The sequence below is a fragment of the Protopterus annectens genome, chromosome 1.part0 (genome assembly GCF_019279795.1).
Source record: "Protopterus annectens isolate FY-2018-M chromosome 1.part0, PAN1.0, whole genome shotgun sequence".
Lineage (NCBI taxonomy): Eukaryota > Metazoa > Chordata > Ceratodontiformes > Protopteridae > Protopterus > Protopterus annectens.
The window spans coordinates 1,675,024,214-1,675,043,457 of record NC_056725.1 but is presented as its reverse complement, the minus strand read 5'-3'; the positions used below and the strand labels follow the sequence as shown (position 1 = coordinate 1,675,043,457).

The window sequence follows — 19,244 nt, the reverse complement described above, 5'->3', positions numbered from 1 at the left end:
GAAGGGTGAAAGTCTGAAATTGTTTTATGATTCAGTAGCAATTAGTTCACCCCTAAGGACAATTCAGAAGGCTTTCAAGTACACACTTGACAGTATGATCTAAAGCTAGCTGGAGTTTTGTAAATAATTATATGTAATTTGTATATTGAACTGGTTTACACAGCTTCTTGCACACTGAAATTGTATTTGTAAATTTGCTTGTGTTTTTATGTACTAACACTGGATCCTGCTAGACAGAAAAATAAATGTACCCATTTGTCAGCCTGTATGTTAACTATTGAAATGAATACATTGTAACAGAGGATACTGGAAGAGAAGAAGTTAATCTCAGTCCAGCTATCTGAAAAATAGTTTGAAGCTAAATTACTTTGTATAAGCCATAAAGATTGGATCTCACAGGTCTCAAAGTAGCCAGAGACAGAAAGTCTGTACTAAGAAGCGTTCTGTATTGTCCTAAAAGCTCTACCTGCATGTGTATTTTTGACACATATGTGCTAGATTCTGGTTCAGTTGCTAGGAAAGGAGGGAGATTCACCTACTTTTCCCACTTCAAACAACCCTTCCAGTGATGAGTGCTTATTCGTAAACTTTGTCTGCTGGAAATTAATACAGGCACTCTGCCTTTAGACTTAATGACTGGCTTTTTTATGTCAAATTATTGCTTCACTTGCATCTTTATTAAATCATAATTAAAACAGTGACACAGGTACACATACATGAATATAAAAGAAAGCAAATCATACTAACATTTTTACACAGTATACACATTTTCTTTTGAATAATTAGCATTCACATCAACATTACATACATTGTTCAATTCCGTCCTTCCCTTAAACCTCACCCCTCTGGCTGAACATTATTCTGTATGTATTGTACCCCCATCTATATGCAAAGAACCCCTAGGGTTAGATTACATGATTTATTTTCTTCTTGATCTGATCAACAAGTCACCTTTGGCACTCTCAATTCTTACAGCAACAGGCTCATCAACTCTCCGCAAATTTCAGCCATCAGAGTGGCATCATTTGTATTCTTTCATCTTTGGATTTATCTAGCCCAGCACTTTAAATGACATATCCAGCATATAGGTTTAATACACAGACTGGCAATATACCACTATTCTAGTTTTGAAACAATCAGTTTTTCCACATTCACCTGTGACAGTTGATTTTTGTTCTGCACACATATTCCTCAGAAGACAAATATCATGACCTAGTATCCCCACTGCTTTACAAAACAATGACTATGAAACATGCATCAATGGTGTGTGGGTGGAGTAAAATGGTTGAAAAAGATATAATGGGAGTAACAAAAAAATGGGAAAAATATTTCCTAGCAAAGTTCAAAGTTCAGGAACTATAAATTAATTCAAGAATGCTTGAGAGATGTGTAAAGTAGCTCTATGAAGGGGCAGAAAGTGCAGTGCATTTGTCTACTACAACTGTGGCTACATCCAAAACACACAAAAAAGCAGAGTGGGTTAAGACTAAACATGATACAATTTTCAAGTCTACCTTAACCAACAGTCTGCATCACTGTATCAACAAAAGTGGACATGAAAAAAATCTTATGAATAAAAAGCCTTGCATGAACTTGATGCAAGTGCCCACACCTGAATGTATGGGGCTTCACACCTTGTACCACCTTACTTAATCTGACATCTACCAAGACTGCACAGCCTTAGGATAAGTTGGCCACATCTGTTGAAGAAGAAGAAAATGCATATAGAATAGACAGCTTTGAGCAATGCCTCCTGATACTAATGAAAAACGTGTGTGTGTGTGTGTGTGTGTGTGTGTGTGTGTGTGTGTGTACAGGCACACACCACACAATGATGCGTAGATACATATGTAAACTAAATATACATAAACAAATATACAGCATATCAGTAGCCTAATTTTGAACAAAACAATAAGTTAATTTAAACAATACTAAAAAAATCTGACCATGACCAAATGCCCCCCCCCCCCAAAAAAAAACAGAGGAAAAAAAAAACTTGTACCTAATGATGCAGTTGTGCTTTAAGCAATCCCGCATACCAGTTTCCACAGCAATGTGAGCCAGTGACCAGTCAGGGTAATTCCGCAGGCAGTCAGTCAGCTGTTGGAGGGCATCAAGCCGCAGAGCTTGCCTGGAGCTCTCATAGAATGGACGTAGCTTGTCAGCATACTGAAGGAAGGCTTCTTTTGCCTCAAGCTCTGAAGTCACCTGGAAAAGCCTAACAGGATAAAATAAAAGATGATGTATACTTTTATCCTTATTTCATCTTTATTAATGATCATACAAATAGGTTTTTAAAAGCAAAAGACTGGAAATTGTGGGAAAAATGCATTAAAGGCTTACAGGAGATATAAATTACGAAAATGTAAAAGAATATACAGCACTTTGAAACTACAAAACATTGTGTGACTATCTTGTATACCCGAACTGTTTTTTAAAAATTAGGATATGCCAGGGATTTGTGCTTTGGGTAGCACACAAAATGGCTGCTTGTGAATCAGTGAGATACACAGTAGTCTCAGAATTACAATGTCACAGTTACCCCTTCTTCAGTCTATACAAAGTGCTTAACTCATCAGCAGAAAGGTATGCATATTACATTTCATTTCCATGTGACTTTGGAAAAGATGAGTAGAACAAATGGGCCAAAAGACACTCTCGTGCAAGGAAGCAAACAGTTTTGTAAAATAGCTAGGAGGACAGGGCTTGATGGTCAGGGCAAGAGACATGACTAAAAAGTGAATATAATGTGTGTGTGCATCTGGCCTCTGTAATGCAATTCGCATAAACCAGTGCAATGGTCAAAAGAATCTGTCAGGCAGAAGATGACAATGGAGAACCTCAAAGCAGTAACAGGTAGATTCTTAATGTTTCAGCTTATCTTGAAGATGACCATCTAAAGTATGTTTCTCTAATCTTCCACTTCAATCTGGCTATTTTTCCTCAGCTCTTGCATGCAGCCTGTGCCTGCACATCAGTGATGTCATGTGCTTTCCAGCAGCTCACGTCCAAACAGCGAATAAGCACTCTTCCTTCAAACTAAAGAAATACTACACTAAGACAGCATTGCACAGCCTTTGGGAGACCAACAGCTTGCCCATCAACCAGTGAACAAGAGCACTTTCATCAAATCAAGGAGAACAAAAATGTGGCACCTCTACTGCTACGTAAACCAACTGACAGTAAAAATATGTCTGCTACAATCAAACAAAAGGGACCCTTATCAGTGGTGAGTTGAATCCCAGTCAGTTTAACACCACAGGGTGGAAGGATCCAGACAAAAGCTAAGAATAAAGGCTAAAAAGACGATCATGATGAACCAAAGAAAAAAAAGAGGAGTGACTCTTGGGAATCACATGATGCACAATAATGCTGCGTAAAGTCAGAAAAATTGTTCATGTTACCACAGCACAAATACCTGCAATGGGGACAGTTTTGCAGCAGCCACACCTCAGTTGGAGTAGCATTTGAAAGCAACATTTTTTTGGATAGTCAAAGTTAATGGATTTGGTAATACATGTGGGAAGTGCTTGCTTGTCAACTGCCAACCCTTTCCTCCCTTGATCAAAGGAGGCAAACAAATGTTCTGTCACCATAAACTCATGCAATCAACTTAAGATAATGCCTGAACTGGTGGTGTGCATCCAGTGTATAAAAAAGAAGTTACATCTTACCATAACGTTCCATCTGAGTTGTTGATCTTCTTTCAGTCATCACTGATGGGTTCGGTTCAGAGCCCTCGGAACAGAGTCGGCCTAATACCAAGCTCGTGTACACCAGAAACACTCGAGCTAAGCTGCTACCCACAATGCCCTTCTCCAAGTTACCTCAGATCAAGTTTGCATGCAACATACAGAAGAAACAAAGACAGAGGCCATCTCTGCGCAGAAACCCTGAAGCACCACAAGGACCCAGATCATCTGCCAGGAGCCTTTGGTGGGGGACGGATGGAGGGTGTGATGACTGGAGGAAGATCAACAACTCAGATGGAACGTTATGGTAAGACATAACTTCTTTATCTGATGTTGTTAATCTTCTTCCTATTCATCACTGATGGGACAGAATCCCAAGCTACTTGGAGAACCTGGGTAGCCCTTAGGGAAGAACATTCCTGAGAACCATTGAGCCGAAGGCCACTCTTCCCCTGGAGACCAGATCCAATTTGTAATGCTTGATGAAGGTATGGGGGTTTAGCCCAAATGGCTGCTGCACAGATGTCATCCATGGAAGCCCTGGAGTGGAAGGCAACAGAAGTTGCGATAGCCCTAGTTGAATGAGCTTTGATTTGAGCAGGCTTAGATTAATTCATAAGAGAATATGAAAAGGTAATGCAATCTCTGAGCCATTTTGACAAAGTAACTTTAGATACAGCACATCCCATTCTAGGACCAGAAAAGGAAATGAAAAGTTGGTCCGACTTGTGAAAGGACTTAGTCCTGTCCAGGTAGAAATGTAGTTGTCTACGTACATTCAATGAATGAAGGCAGTATTCTCCATTGTTTGAATAATTTGGAAAAAACAGAGGGAGCTCAAAGGACTGGTTAATAGAGAAGTCAGAAACCACCTTGGGGATTAAAGATGGATTAGTACGAAGGGATACTCTATCCTTATGGAAGATCAGATACGGGCTCTTGATGCATAAGGCTTGTAACTCTGATACCCGTCTGGCTGATGAGGCTGCCACCAAAAACAAAGATTTCCATGACAGGAATTTTAGATCACACATCGCAGCAGCCTCAAAGTGGGGTAGAGGGAGAGACTGGAGAACCCGGGAGAGATTCCATGCCTCCACAGGCTGCCTGATAGGAGGTCTGCTATAGAAACTTCCCTTGAGAAAAGTCTTGCAAAGTCAGGTGGATATAAGAGGGATTCCATTAGAACCATTACGGGAATTGGAAATAGCTGCTAAATGGACTTGAATGGTGGAAGCTGATGCCCCATTGTCAAACAACTCAGAAGGATAGTGGAGAATAACAGCTGTAGGAGTTGAAAAGGGATCTAGCATCCAATTATCTGACTAGCTAGCGAATCTTTTCCATTTGTCTCTGTAGAGTTTTCTGATGGATGGTTTATGGGAGGCCAGAATAATGTCTTGGACAGATGAGGAGAGGATTTCCTTGCCTGGCAACTAACAGAAGTGGAGAAGCCAAGCTGTCAGCTTGAGAGTGGATAGAATTGGGGGAGTCAGCCCTTGTGGGTGAGATATTAGGTCCCAACGAGTGTCTAGGATCCAAGGAGGTTATAACAGGTGAGGTCGGAGGAAGGGAAACCACGCTTGACGAGGCCATAAAGGTGCAATGAGGATTACTTTGCATCTCAACCGAATAGCTTTCCTTAGAAATAGGGTTATTGGAGGATAAGCATAGAGGAGACCTGCAGGCCAATCACGAGTCAAAGCGTCCCTCGGTGACTCCCCGTGTGGGGGAAAGAAGGCAAAGTAGCTGCTGCATTTTTTGTTTGAGGGGGAAGCAAAAAGATCACAGCATGGCTGGCCCCAATGGCTGAAGACTTCTGCAGTCACACTCGGGTTGAGAGACCACTCATGAGGATGGAGGATGCATCTGCTCAGCCTGTCCGCTATCATGTTGGAGCTCCCCGCAATATTCGTTGCGATTAAAAGGTGGTTGGAAGCTATTGCCCAATGCCAAATTCTCATGGCCTTGCGACATAGGGGATAGGATTTGGTCCCTCCCTGTTTGTTTATGTACCAGATGACAGACATGTTGTCTGACTGGATAGCAATTGTTCATGACAGAAGGAGCGGATGAAGTGCCTGCAACACTAACAGCACGGCTCTTGACTCCAGGACACTGATATGCAAGTTGACCTCTAGGCTGGACCATGTGCCTTGGACTGTCTTTCCCTGGAAGTGGCCCCCCCCCCACCCTATCAGGGAAACGTCCGTTGTCACCGTGGCATTGGGTTGGGGAGTCTGGAAGGGGTGACACCAAAGATTTTCATCCGTTCTCAACCACCAGAGGAGCTCTTGCTTGCAGGAGTTGGTGATGAGGATCTGTGAGTTCAGGGGATGGAGATTGGATACCCACTGGGACAAAAGGAGCCATTGTAGTAGTCTCATATGCAAATCTGGCTAGGGGAACAATTGGGATGGCTGCCGCCATAGACACCAGAGGCTGTAGAACTTCCCTTGCAGACATCTTCCTTCGAGAGAGTATCACTTGCACTTGTAACCTTAATCTCTGAAGTCTGTGAGGAAGATAGACTTGGCTTGTTTGAGTGTTGAATACTGCTCCTATAAATTCCAATTGCTGGGTGGGATGGAGGTTGGATTTTTCCCAGTGTATAGTGATGCTTAGGAACTCCGCCAGTGCTAGAGTATAGCGGAGGGCCCTGACCAGTAGGTGCTTGGTGAGGGCGGAGAGGAGCCAATCATCTAGATACAGAAACACCTGGAATCTCAGAGTCTCAGATGTGCTGTCACCACTGCTAGGCATTTCGTGAACATTCTGGGGGCCGTCGAGAGACCGAATGGCAGGGCTCTGAATTGGTAATGACTGACTCCCAGTCAGAAGCAAAGGAGACTCCTGGAGAGTTTGTCCATTTTGATGTGGTAATACACATCCCAGAGGTCTATCGAGCACATCCACACACCCACCCGAAGAAATGGGAGAATGGATTGTATCGTGACCATGTGGAAATTGGTCTGAACTACTGACTTGTTTAGTTGGCTGAGATCCAAAATGGGTCTCCAGTCCCCGGTCTTTTTTGGCACCAAAATAAATCTACAGTAAAATGCGGATCTGCAGTGGTCTGGGGGGACTTGTTGAATGACTTGTTTTAGACACGGCTTTCTTACTTCTGAAGCTGCCTCTTCCCTTTGACTGGGTGGAACATCGGGAAGGGATTTTGGAGGTCTTAGATAAGAGATTGATTAGAGGGATGTAGTAACCTCTGGAAATTATTCTCTGCACCCACTCATCATCTGTAATAGAGTGCCAGGCAGCTTGGTGCAGAGAGAAACGAATCCTGACTGCCTCCAGAGGAAAGAAATCGGGCAGCGCTTTAGAAGCGCTGATAAGGTCGTCCGGAGAAAGAATCCCTGGAGTCCTGATTTCGGGGGGTCCCTCTACCCCGAAAGGGGCATCTTCCATTATTGGAACCCCCACGGCCTCTGGGGGAGTCCTCACCATTGTGCACTATGAAAAGGGCCTTGAGATTTTTTGTGCCATATCTTTAAACTCCTCTGGTTCCTGGAGAAGGAGTGCTGAGGCTTGGAAAAACGCAGGCCAACAGCAGACAAGGTTTTTCCATCCTGCTCGCACCTGGCTAATGTGCACTTCTCCTTAGAACTGAACAAAGTGGACTGTTCGATAGGGGCGTTTAAAATGGAAGACTTGAAGGAGTCCGTAAGGTCACAAATGCGCATCCAGACATGGCGTCTCAAAACTACACCTGCACCTCTAGCTGCCCCTTCGGTTACGTTGGACAGCAACCTCATGGACGAGTTGGAAATCAACTCTAGGGTGGCAAGTTGGGAAGCAACTTTATCACGTGCCCCGTCCGAGAATTGACCCGCGATGGTTCCAGAGAGGTCAGTGATGAGATCTCTTTGGAGCCTCATAAAATGCGCCAAGTAATTCAGAGACCTGACAGCAAAGATCGCTGAAGCAAAAACTCACTTCCCTAATCTGTCCACCACCCGGGACTCTCTGTTAGGTGGGTGGACAGCAGGACATTCCTCCACAAGGTCCTTTTTCATGGCAGCCGCCACCACCATAATGTCTATTGGTAAGCCTCTGGACCAATGGGGCTGTTCCTCTGGAGGGGAGAGTATCTTGTCTGGTCTCCGGGGAATGACCTCAACGGTTTCAGGGTTCTTCCACACCCACTGCACGATGAGCTTGACTAACTCATCAGCAGGGAGGGTTCACCCAAGAAGTAGAGGGCCGAGAGCAGAAGGCCTGCAGGAATACGGATTCCTCCGAGGAAGGGTTTGAGGGCTTCCAGTCACCCCCTGCCTCAAAATTTCCAGGATGTCTCCAAAGGAGACATCGTCAGGGGGTGACCGAGGGGACCCTTTCTCCACATCGTAGTCCGTATCTTCAGTGAGGGACTCCTCCGGGGAGTCCATGTGTTTCCTCTTACATGTCCATTTCCGAGGGGGGCTCTTCAGTGGGAGCATCTGAAGAAGACTCAGAAAGGAGGTTACCCTGCACAGGGGTTTCCTAAGGCTTGTGCTCACAGTGTCCTGGGAGGGTGGCCTGTGATAGCTGCAGCTCAGAAGGAGCGGGGGGAAGGTCCGACATAGGAGGATTGCTTCCCGAAGCAAGCACCCTCTCCATCACCTGGAAGGCAGGCCCACTCAAAGAGGAGTGGGAGCCCAGAACTGAGGAAGACAATCTCGGAACCAGGGTCACACCCCACTCCACGTGGCCCGCTCCCGGGGACCGAGCCTCAAGCAAACCCAGAGCGGGAGTCACCCACGGATCTGAAGATAGAGCCGATGAAACAACCGTAACCGTACCTGGAACCGAGGGTTCCACCCCCCCCCCCAGCATGAGATTGAGGAAGGGATGGTTCCAAAGGAACTGAAACCCAAAGGGGCCTCAGAGCCTCACAGAAGGTCACTGTCTGCGCCGAGGAGAGAAGTCCTCCCGCAGATGTTGGAGTTATGGGCCTCGGAACCAAAGGGTCCAAGGGAGGAGAATACATGGGAGTCGCAGGGGCAATGGACTCTAAACCCAGAGTGGGATGGGTTCTAGGAAAATATGTAATCCCCCTGGGCTGTCAGCAGCTGATCAAACAGGCGCACCACATCCAACTCAGACAGGCTCCTGGTGGACCTTACCAACACACCTGAGGGGGAGTCAGGTCGGTCCAAAAAGGGAATAAAGACTTGTCCAGCAAACGGATCCAAAGACAGGGAAGTACTGGGTCCGTGTTGTAGTAAAAACACTGAGGATTCCAGTTTCGAAACAGGCAAAAGGGGGACTATCGGTGCCGAGAACGGGCTCAGTGCTGAAGTCATCGGCTCCGAAGAGGTTGTCGGTACCAATCTCAGAACAGAGATGGGGGACGTTGGTGCCAAGGTAATGGCAGGCACTATGGTTGGAGCCGAAACCACAGCAGGAACCATAGCAGTCGGTGCAGACGGCGGCGCCAATGTGGAAGTCATCACAATATCTGTAGAGGCCACTGGAGCCGAGCTTGGAGCCGAGGTATTCGGAACCGAGGAGGTGATCCTGTGCTCCGTGGAAGACTTATGGGCCTTGTGTTTATGAGGCTTGCCCTTATCACCAGCCGGTGAAGAAGGGTCAGAATGAGGACGTTTGTTGTCTGTAGATGGATGGGTTGAGACCTCCAATGCAGAAATAGCCTCAGAAAAAGGAGAAGGAAGCAGGCCTTTAAGAATAAGTTTATTTCTTCTTTCATTCAGCGTCCACTGACTGAAACTGACACAAATCTGACAGGAAGGTTTCACAGCTAAGTGTGGAACCCCCAAACAATATACACATTCCTCATGCAGGTCGCTATTAGGGAGTTTACCATTGCAAGAAGTGCAATGATTAAACCCCGAAGTCCCTTTCTTTTCAGACATACCAAAAATTTGGGACAGTACACTAAGAAAGGTAGAGAAAGGAAGGAGTGAGAGAGGAAATACCAACAATGGTATTTGGAATACCACAAGGGTAAAAAGGGCGTTTACCAACGATGGTAAGTAAAAGGGATACCCGTGGGTAGAGCTGGTTAAGATACAAAGTAGAAGAGTTTTGAGAGAAAAAAACTTACAAGATACTGTAAATTTTGAAAAAAACACAACACTTAGCTGGACAGCTCGGTGAAACGCTTCCCTATGGCTGCGCGGCAAACGGGATTTGAGGTAACTGGGAGAAGGGCATTGTGGGTAGCAGCTTAGCTCAAGAGATTTTGGTGTACACGAGCTTGGTATTAGGCTGACTCGGTTCCGAGGGCTTGGAACCGAACCCATCAGTGATGAATAGGAAGAAGATTAACACTTTCAGATGATATCTTTACCCCTCATTTCTGTCTTCACAAAACAAAAAAAGGCAAATAGATTGGATTAAAGACCATTCCAACAAAGCTTTCAAAAGAAAATATGGGATAGTCCTAATGGAAATTGAATCTTTGTGAAAGAGCTTGAAGTCTTCATGTAAGGAACCACATCTATCCTAAGAGCATGATAGCCACCTGGAAAGGCATTTTCCAAGAGAAAACTTCAAACTCACCAAATCAGATCATTGAAATACTGAATTGGCAAGTTCATAAATCATGAAATTCAGTTCTCAAGAAGAGGGATACATCCAAGTAATATCTAGACAAGAAATTCCTTTAATGGACTGCCCGACTAGTCAATGTTGGGCTGAAGGCCTGCCTCTACAAGGTTCCAAATGGAAGAAAATGAAGGTTACATACTTACCATAACAACAGATATGGAAGTGTTGGTCTATCCTCACTAACAGCAGGAATAAAACTGAAAGGCATTAGGACAGCTTGATACCTCAACCTTTCTCAAGCTACTAGGTCCCTTCACTTCACCCGTAATGCACCACAAAGCACTCTCCTTCTCCAGATCTTTTTGACATGAGAAAAAGAGGGAAGTACAGTGGGTATGTTAACAAGCATGTTCCTGCTGAACCACATTTATCATTATGGTAAGCATATAAAACTTTCAAAACTGGTATAAGTAGCTCCACGATCAGTAACAGCAAGATAAAGTCCCAAGCTAATCCTGGTCAGTCTAACTCATGAGAACCTACTACTACATCCTAGACATAATACACAGCTTCTCTAGTGTCTTAACAAAAGTATTTACTGAAGACACAGGGGCTTCTCTACAAGTTATCATCACCCAAGGTTGCATTACAAAGAAAGGCTTCAGGGGTAGAAACTGCTCTAGCAGAACGTGTCCATGAAACACAGGACAAGCACTTATTTTTCATGATAAAATTTAATACAGATTGTTAACCAGGAAACTAAGGTCACTTTAGATGCCGTATTTTCCAGTTACTTATTTGCTATGGGAAATTAAGAGATGGAACATTTGGTTCTAACCAAATACAACCTCAGCTGTCTAAGTACACCCATAAAGTGTGAGGTGTATTTTCCTGTGTTCGTGTAGCTGGGAAAAAATGGAAAATGTATAAAATGACAGATTCATTATAGTGGCCTCCTTAGGCATGAAAGAAGGACTGATGAATGTAAACATCTCTATCCTTATGGAAGATAAGGAAAGGAGGATTTGCTGACTGAACTTGCAATTCAGAAATGTTTTAAGATTCAATGATGAACACAGAGAAAGGTGTTTTCCAGGATAAGAAATTTATTTCCGCAGAAGAGGCTGACCTGAAAGGGAAAGGATGATTTTAACCAGCATAAAACAGAGATCCTTAGAGGAATGGGGTCCTTTACATGTGCTTTGTAGAAGTCTTCCTAGGGAGAGGTTCCTGGGAATATGTGATGATCAAATCTGGAAGGAAACACTGGATTTGAGGTCATCAGTGGAAGTTGAGAAACCATGCAGTTAGATGGTGCAGATTTAGATACGCCTTCTCTGAAGGGCTGAGAGATGGAAACATTCATCCAAGAAATAAGGCATACACAAGGGAATAGTACAGTTGTGTACACTTACCATAAATGCAGATGTTCGAGTGTATTTACTGTTGCAGTCATCATATTTGGGTTATCCTGCCAGGGGGGGCCCTCAGTCGGCCCGAATACCAGAGGCTTAGTATTTCTGCATCAGTTGCTGTCACTCCAGGACTGATGTCAGGTCGTCAGTGGTATAAAATCAGGCAGCCGACGCCATTACATCAGTTTTTCTTGCCCTGTCAGGAGCCCCCAAATAGGGAGCTAGAGGTTATGGTGGAAGAACACCACCAGTAGAAAGTAAATACCAAACATTCCCTGTAAGGAGTCAGAAAAAAAGAGAGAGAGAAGGGGGATTGGGGGGGGGACCAAGACTGCAACAGTGAATACATTTGAATATCTACATTTATGGTAAGTGTGCACAAGTGTACTATGTTCTTAATGTTTCACTGTTGTAGCCATCACATTTGGGTTGATTCCCAAAGCTGAAGAAAAGAGTGGAGGCAGTCAAGAAGACTGGGGGCTGGCTAGGATGCCCTGTAAGACTGCAGTGGGAAAACCTGCCCTGGATGTGGAGAAGATAGCAGGTGGTAATGCTTGGTGAAGGTATGAACAGATGTCCATGTTGCAGCCTCCAGGATGTCACTGGTGGGGACCCCTCTGAGAAAAACTGCAGAGGTGGAGGTTGCCCTAGTTGAATGTGTCCTGACCCCCTTTGGGGATAGTTTCCCATGCTGTTTGTAGCAGAAATGGATGCAGTGTGCTATCCATTTGGAGATTGTTTATTTGGACATGGCTTTGCCCTCTGCCCCTGCTGCAAAGCTGACTAGCAACTGATCAGTTTTTCTAAAACATTTAGTCCTGTCCAGAGAGAATCTGAGCTGTCTGTGCACATCTAGAGAGTGCAGAATGCTTTCCCCCTTGTGTGGGTTATGGAAAAAGGTGGGCAAATGAATGGTTTGGTTGAGAGCCACACTGGACACCACTTTAGGTATGGAGGATGGGTTAGTTCCAGCGAGACCCTGTCAGCATGGAAAATGATGAAGGGCTCTACAGCCATGAGTGCTTATAACTCTGATACTCTTCTAGCTGAAGTGATGACCAGAAGTAAGGCTGTCTTCCAAGAGAGGAATTTTAACTCTGTTGAAGCTGCAGGTTCAAATGGGGGTAGGGTGATCTTTTCCAACACAAAGTTATGGTTCCAAGCTGGGGTAGGAGCTCTTCTGGGTGGCCTTAAGTTGTTAGCCCCTCTTAGGAACTGTTTGATGAGAGGGTGTGAGAAGACAGGTGGCTCTGTGCTGTAATGAGCAGAGATGGCAGAGGCATGAATTTTAATGGGAGAGAAGGACAGACCCTGTGTAGTAGGTCGGCTAGGTAACCCAGGATGAGAGGTAGGGAGGGCTGTGCCGTTCCGGCTCCCTTAGCCAGGAGCATAGGATTTTCTAGTGCTGGGGCGTCTGGCCTCATGTATAATATCTAGGACTTGTTTGCTTAGGCTGGCAGCTTGAGGAGAGGTCAGGGAATACGCCAGGGTGCCAGGTTGAGAGTCTGCAATTGGGGATGCATGAATTCTCCATTCCTCTGGGACAGGAGTGTTGGGATCTGAGGTAGTTGCCATGGTGGCAGGAGGGTGACAAGCTGCGCAGCAGTGGCTACCAGTGCTGGCATGGCCAGTCTGGGGTAATCAGGATTGCCCTCATTTTTTCCTCCCTTATTTTGAGCAGTACCCTTTAAATGAGCGGTAGAGGGGGAAATGCATAGACCGAAAGTTTTATCCACTGGAAGGATACAGCATCCACTTTCCAGGCCTTGCTGCGAGGTTCCCTGGAGCAGAATTTGCTGAGCTGATGATTGGAGTGGTAGGCAAAGAGGTCCACCTTTGGGGTGCCCCATTTCTGGATTACAAGGGTGAAGATTCTGTGGTCTAGCTGCCACTCGTGTGGGTCTAGCAAGTTTCTGCTTAAGTTGTCTGCCAGAGAATTTAGGGAGCCTGGCAGGAATTGTGCTAGCAGGTGTAGTTGCATGGCTGAGACCATGTGCCAAAGGGTTATGGCGAGCCTGCAGAGGATAAAAGTCCTTCCCTGCTTGTTGACATACCACATTAATGTGGTGTTGTCTATTTTGATCAATAGAGGCCCCGGGGAGAGTAGGGGTCTGAAAGCTGTCAGGGCGTGCTGAACAGCTAGCATCTCATTTTGGTTGATGTGCAGATGTATTTGATTTGGGCTCCAATGGCCCTGAATGCACCTGCTGTCCAGGTGTGCACTCCAGGCATAGTCTGATGCATCTGTGGTGAAGGTCTGGACAGCATGGGGTTGTGAGAGGGGAAGTCCCTTGTTGTAGCTCCATGCTGCTTCCCACCAAAAATAATCTTTCTTTAGACAAGCTATCATTGGTATGATAGTTTCCAAGTCTTAAGAGTGTGGACACCAAAGGCTTTTTAGGTATCATTGTAGTTTCCTCATATGGAGTCTGGCATATGGAATGAGTAGAATGCAGGATGACATGAACCCTAGAGCTTGCAGGATTTTCCTTGCGGATAACTGGGTTCTGGTGGCTTGTTGAGAGAAGCAGCCCATCAGGTAGGCTTGTTTTCCTGGAGTAAGGAATGCCATCTGGGATGCTGTGTCCAGGCTTGCTACCAGGAATACAGTTTTTATGTGGGGACTAGTTTTGATTTCTTTTCAATGATAGTATACCCCAGGGAGGTCAGTAGGTCCTTTACAAAGGTCAGATGCTGTAACAGCTTTTCCTGACTGCCTGCCTGAATGAGGCAATCGTCTAAGTAGGGGTAAATTTGAATATTTCTTTCTCTGCAAAAAGCAATGGCTGGAGCCAGGCATTTTGTGAAAACTCTGGGAGCAGTGGATAAGCCAAAGGGAAATGCAGAGAACTGAAAGTGCATAGATCCTGCCCTGAAACGTAGATATTTCCTGCAAGATTCCCTCACTGGGATATGTAGGTAGGCCTCTTTTAGGTCTAGGGTGGCTAACCAAGCATCCTTGGAAAGCATAGGAAGAAGCTGCTGGAGGGTGAGCATTTTGAATTTTGGTATCACCAGAAAGATGTTTAGAATAGAGTAAAATCCCATAAGTGGAGGAGCTCCCTGGTCAGCCTCAGTAAAAATCTGCAATCCCTGATAAAATCCTCCAAAACTAGTTACAAAAAGTGAGTCCACAATAAATCATTTCAAAACTTTTTCCACCTTGAATGTGACCTTTTAACCTGTACAATTCAATTGAAAAACAAATCTGTTAGGGGGAAAAATATAAAAAAATAAAAATTGTACAATAAGATGGTTGCATAAGTGTGCACACCCTTAAACTAATACTTTACTGAAGCACCTTTTGATTTAATTATAGCATTCAATCTTCTTCAGTACACACCTGCCGTCAATTAAAGAGACTCTGATCAACCCCAAATAATGTTTTGCTGTCCTAGTAGGCTTTTCCTGACATTTACTCAGTTGCCTGCTACAGCAAAAGCTATGGTTCACAGAGAACTTACAAAGCATCAAAGGGATCTCATTGTTGAAAGGTATCAGTCAGGAGAAGGGTACAAAAAAAAATTCCACAGCATTGGATATACCATGGAACACACTGAAGACCATTGTTAAAAAGTGGAGAAAATATGGGTGAACAGTGACGTTGCAAAGAACTGGACGCCCCTCCAAAACTGATGAAAAGACAAGACAAAAACTGGTCAGGGAGGCTGCCAAGAGACCTACAACAACACTGAAGGAGCTGCAGGAATTTCTGGCAAGTACTGGTTGTGTACTACATGTGACAACAATCTCCCGTATTCTCCATATGTCTGGGCTATGGGGTAGGGTTGCAAGACGGAAGCCTTTTCTTACACAGAAAGACATCCAGGCCCAGCTAAAATTTGCAAAACAATACATCAAGTCTCCCAAAAGCATGTGAGAAAATGTGTTATGGTCTGATGAGACCAAGGGTGAACTTTTTGGCCACAATTCCAAAAGGTACATTTGGTGCAAAAACAACACTTTGCATCACCAAAAGAACACAATCCCCACTGTGAAGCATGGCAGTGGCAGTATCATGCTTTGGGATTGCTTTTCTTCAGCTGGAACTGGGGCTTTAGTCAAGGTGGGGGGAATTATGAACAGTTCCAAATACCAGTCACTTTTAGCCCAAAACCTTCAGGCATCTACTTGAAAGCTGAAGATGAAGAGGAATTTCACCTTTCAACATGACCGTAACCCCAAGCATACATCCAAATCAACAAAAGAATGGCTTCACCAGAAGAAAATTAAAGTTTTAGAATGGCCCAGACTTAAATTCAATAGAAAATCTGTGAGGTGACCTGAAGAAACAAGAGATGCCCTTGCAATCTGACAGACTTGGAGCTCTTTTGTAAGGTTGTGTAAATATTGCCAAGTCAAGATGTTCCATGCTGATAGACTCCTAAACCAAGATAACTATATACTGTAATTAAATCAAAAGGTGCTTCAACAAAGTATTAGTTTAAGGGTGTGTACACTTACGCAACCAGCTTATTGTTTGTTTGTTTGTGTCTTTCGGCTTTTCCCTGTTAGGGATCGCCACAGCGGAACTCCAGTCCGCTAATGATTGGCAGTAGATTTTTTGTTATGTGCTGGCTTGCCGGGCCTAACTCACAACCTTCAACGAAATGCCCATTCACGCATGTCACCACACAGAAGACGCTCTAACTGAGAGTCGAATGGGGAACGTCCAACTGTGAGGCGGCAATGCTACTGCAGCACCACCACTGCAGTATATACGCAACCAGCTTATTGTACGTTTTTTTATTTTTTATATTTTTCCCCTAACAGACTTGTTTGTTTTTCAACTGAATTGTAGAGTTTATAGGTCAAATTAAAGGTGGGAAAACTTTTGAAATGATTTATTGCAGTCTCATTTTTTATATCACAAAAGCCTGGCAACTTTTTATACCCACTGTACTACTGCCAGTGACACAGGTAATTTTAAGACCTATTAGTTACTGTTTCACCCAAGTTAGCCCCATGATTTTTCAACTTGGTTGAATTTATGATTGTACATATATGGATAAAACATTACTACAGTAGCCTAACAGTGCTGAATTGATGTCAGGGTAGTGCAGTGTCTGCTAATTTTGATGTCAAATACTCATTAAACATTTATTTTTGCAAAATTGTACACCATGTTTTAGTCACAAATCACAAACACCAAACTTAGTCCTTTACTTTACTTTGTCAAGCTATGTATACCAAAAGTATTTATGCAAACTATTTACAGTCGAGAGTCTTGCCATACAAAGTTAACTGAATGTAATGAACTAATTAATGCCTTGTGCCCAGCTTGTGGCTGCAAAAGGACTTTGGGACAGTTCTGAGACAGTTCACCTATCCATTTAGCAAATAAATGAATTAATGAAATGACTGACTGAATGAACAAATTAATGAATGAATAACTTAATAACTACACATGACTATTTTAAAAAAAGAAAAGTTATTGGCAGCATTACAGAAAGAGAACAGGGCAAAATAAAGATCTCCTTACAGCAAAACAAAAGAACTACAGTCTATGTTATGTCAATACTGGGCATCATGTAACCTTAGGAAGGTTAGTCTTTCCTATCTCTGCAAAGCTTGAGAGCAGTATTTTTCTCACAATAGTCTATTTAGCCTTAAAAGCTTTACTGGGCTGCAGACCTTGCTCTAAAGTTTTGAACACGGCAAATAATTTTACATACGTCATGCTGCTTACCATGACTATAGTTAAATATTTTTAACATTCTTTGGTTCCTTCATATCTATAAGGTACCAGTCAAAAACGTTCTATAGATTGCAGAGGATATTCTGCCTACTGACATATCTACCAAAAGTTCTGCAATGCCATTTTGGATGAATGGTATCTGAATGTCTAAGTCCATAATCAGCTGTACTCATACAGAACATCCCAACAAACAATATGCCAAAAGTCTAGCTGAAAGACTGTTTTTACCTGAAAGCATTCTGCGGTGTCTCCAGGCTTATTAGCAGGCAGTCCCAGGACTTAGCAGAGCTATTTCGATACAATACCATCCTCCCGTCTTCCAACACCCGTGGACATGCCCTGTACTCTGAAAGCGGAACTTCTCGTACTCGATGAGGGTTACTGAACAGATTAGTCACACTGTTCAGCGTCCCAACCAAGCGACCAATAAACTGCATCTTGAATTTATACCTGAAAATTATAAAAAGAAAATGGGTCAGCCATACTGAAAACTTGAAGGTATTATCAGTCCCACTCTCATTCACACCAATGAGACAGGTCTATCACTACTGACCACCTCAGTGATAAAGCTACTTCTAATGCAAATAATTAAATATCAAAGCCATATTTTAATGAAGAATTAAATTCAGAGTTTTTACCCACAGATAACTATGAGCAATAAAGTATCTTTAGTCTCAAATTGTGAGATCTTTGTTACATTACAACACTAAGGATTCTAGACAATCAGGCAAGCAAATACTTGCCAAGGCTCTAATACATTATGCTCGAAATTCATGTGATCTCTCTCATTCAGACCTCAAAGCCTGTATAATTTAAAGATTTGCAGCCTGCCTAATTTAAAAGCAAAATACAATCTCAATATCCTTACAACAGCTGAATCCTGGCACTCTCAAATGTATAAGCACAAATCGACAGACTAGAGTGAGAGAGTCAGGACTGACTCACCACCCCTTACCCCACACCATCAACTGCCTTCTTTTGCAACATATACCACCTAATCCTAGTCATATTTTCTGAATGCAGACCTTCCTTCAGCCCTCTTGGAACACCACTGAGAGCTATAATCTGTCCTAGAGCCTCTCACTATAATAAAAATCCTGGCTTGGTTAGCCCATCAGTGGAGGCATTTTTATTTCCATCTATGATACTGGCAGTTCAGGTCTGGGAATAAAATTGAGTGATAAGAGTAACAGCCAGCAAAAGAGGAAAGAAGGAAAAAAGAATGAACTTTTCCAGATACAGCTATCTCCTTTATAGGAGATGGAGCAAGATTACTCTTACTAATTTACTGACCTCTGTCAGACATATGATGACATGCATTCCAACCCTTACTAAAACACAGCAGCCCTAAGTGATGTCACAAGGCAAATCCTAGAGTACCACAGAAAGACAAACCTTAACGTTTCCACAGCTATGTCTCCAATGGTATACAACAGTATCTCTTGAACAGGGATTCGGGTGCTCAACACTGGATCTCATTAAGTAAAATTTACATGGGTGGTAGGCCAATAAGGGAAGCAAAGTATCAAGGCTTTATGTCTTCGAATACAGCATTTCTAGGCTCCCCTCACATTGTGCTGCTTTACTGACTCAACAGTAAATATCAAAGTCCAGATGCTATACTCTTTTGCAGTGCCACAACAGATTTCCATCAAACTGCCGTGCCCCCCACATCTATCTGTTCATCTACGCATCTATATGAACTCTGCTGGAGTGAGATAGTTAAAGTATTACCAGTATTAATACATTAAGTGACTAATTCCAACACCAATCTCTGGTCTAGAGAATGCACTAATTTAACAGTAGCCCAGTTTATCATCATTCAACCAGAGATAGACTTCATCAAGTAAATGGAAGGTATCCACAAAGTGAAGGTCTTATTCAATGAAGTGCAGCTCTGTTTAATATTTACAATGGATGCACCACAACAAACAT

At 43.6% G+C, this 19,244-nt stretch overlaps 1 protein-coding gene across 4 annotated transcripts in view; it reads right to left on the bottom strand.

Annotated features, from left to right (window-relative positions):
- The window catches only part of PLA2G6 (phospholipase A2 group VI), a 1,377,288-nt gene extending 1,359,522 nt beyond the window's left edge, over positions 1-17,766 (bottom strand). For all 4 annotated transcript variants that reach the window (XM_044068476.1, XM_044068486.1, XM_044068491.1 and 1 more), the window contains exons 1-2: positions 17,538-17,766; positions 2,003-2,218 (exon numbers count right to left, since the gene is read on the bottom strand). In XM_044068476.1, coding sequence (XP_043924411.1) covers positions 2,003-2,218; positions 17,538-17,746 — 425 coding nt within the window. In that variant the 5' untranslated portion in view covers positions 17,747-17,766. The remainder of the gene's footprint in view (positions 1-2,002; positions 2,219-17,537) is intronic.
- Positions 17,767-19,244: the final 1,478 nt, after the last annotated feature.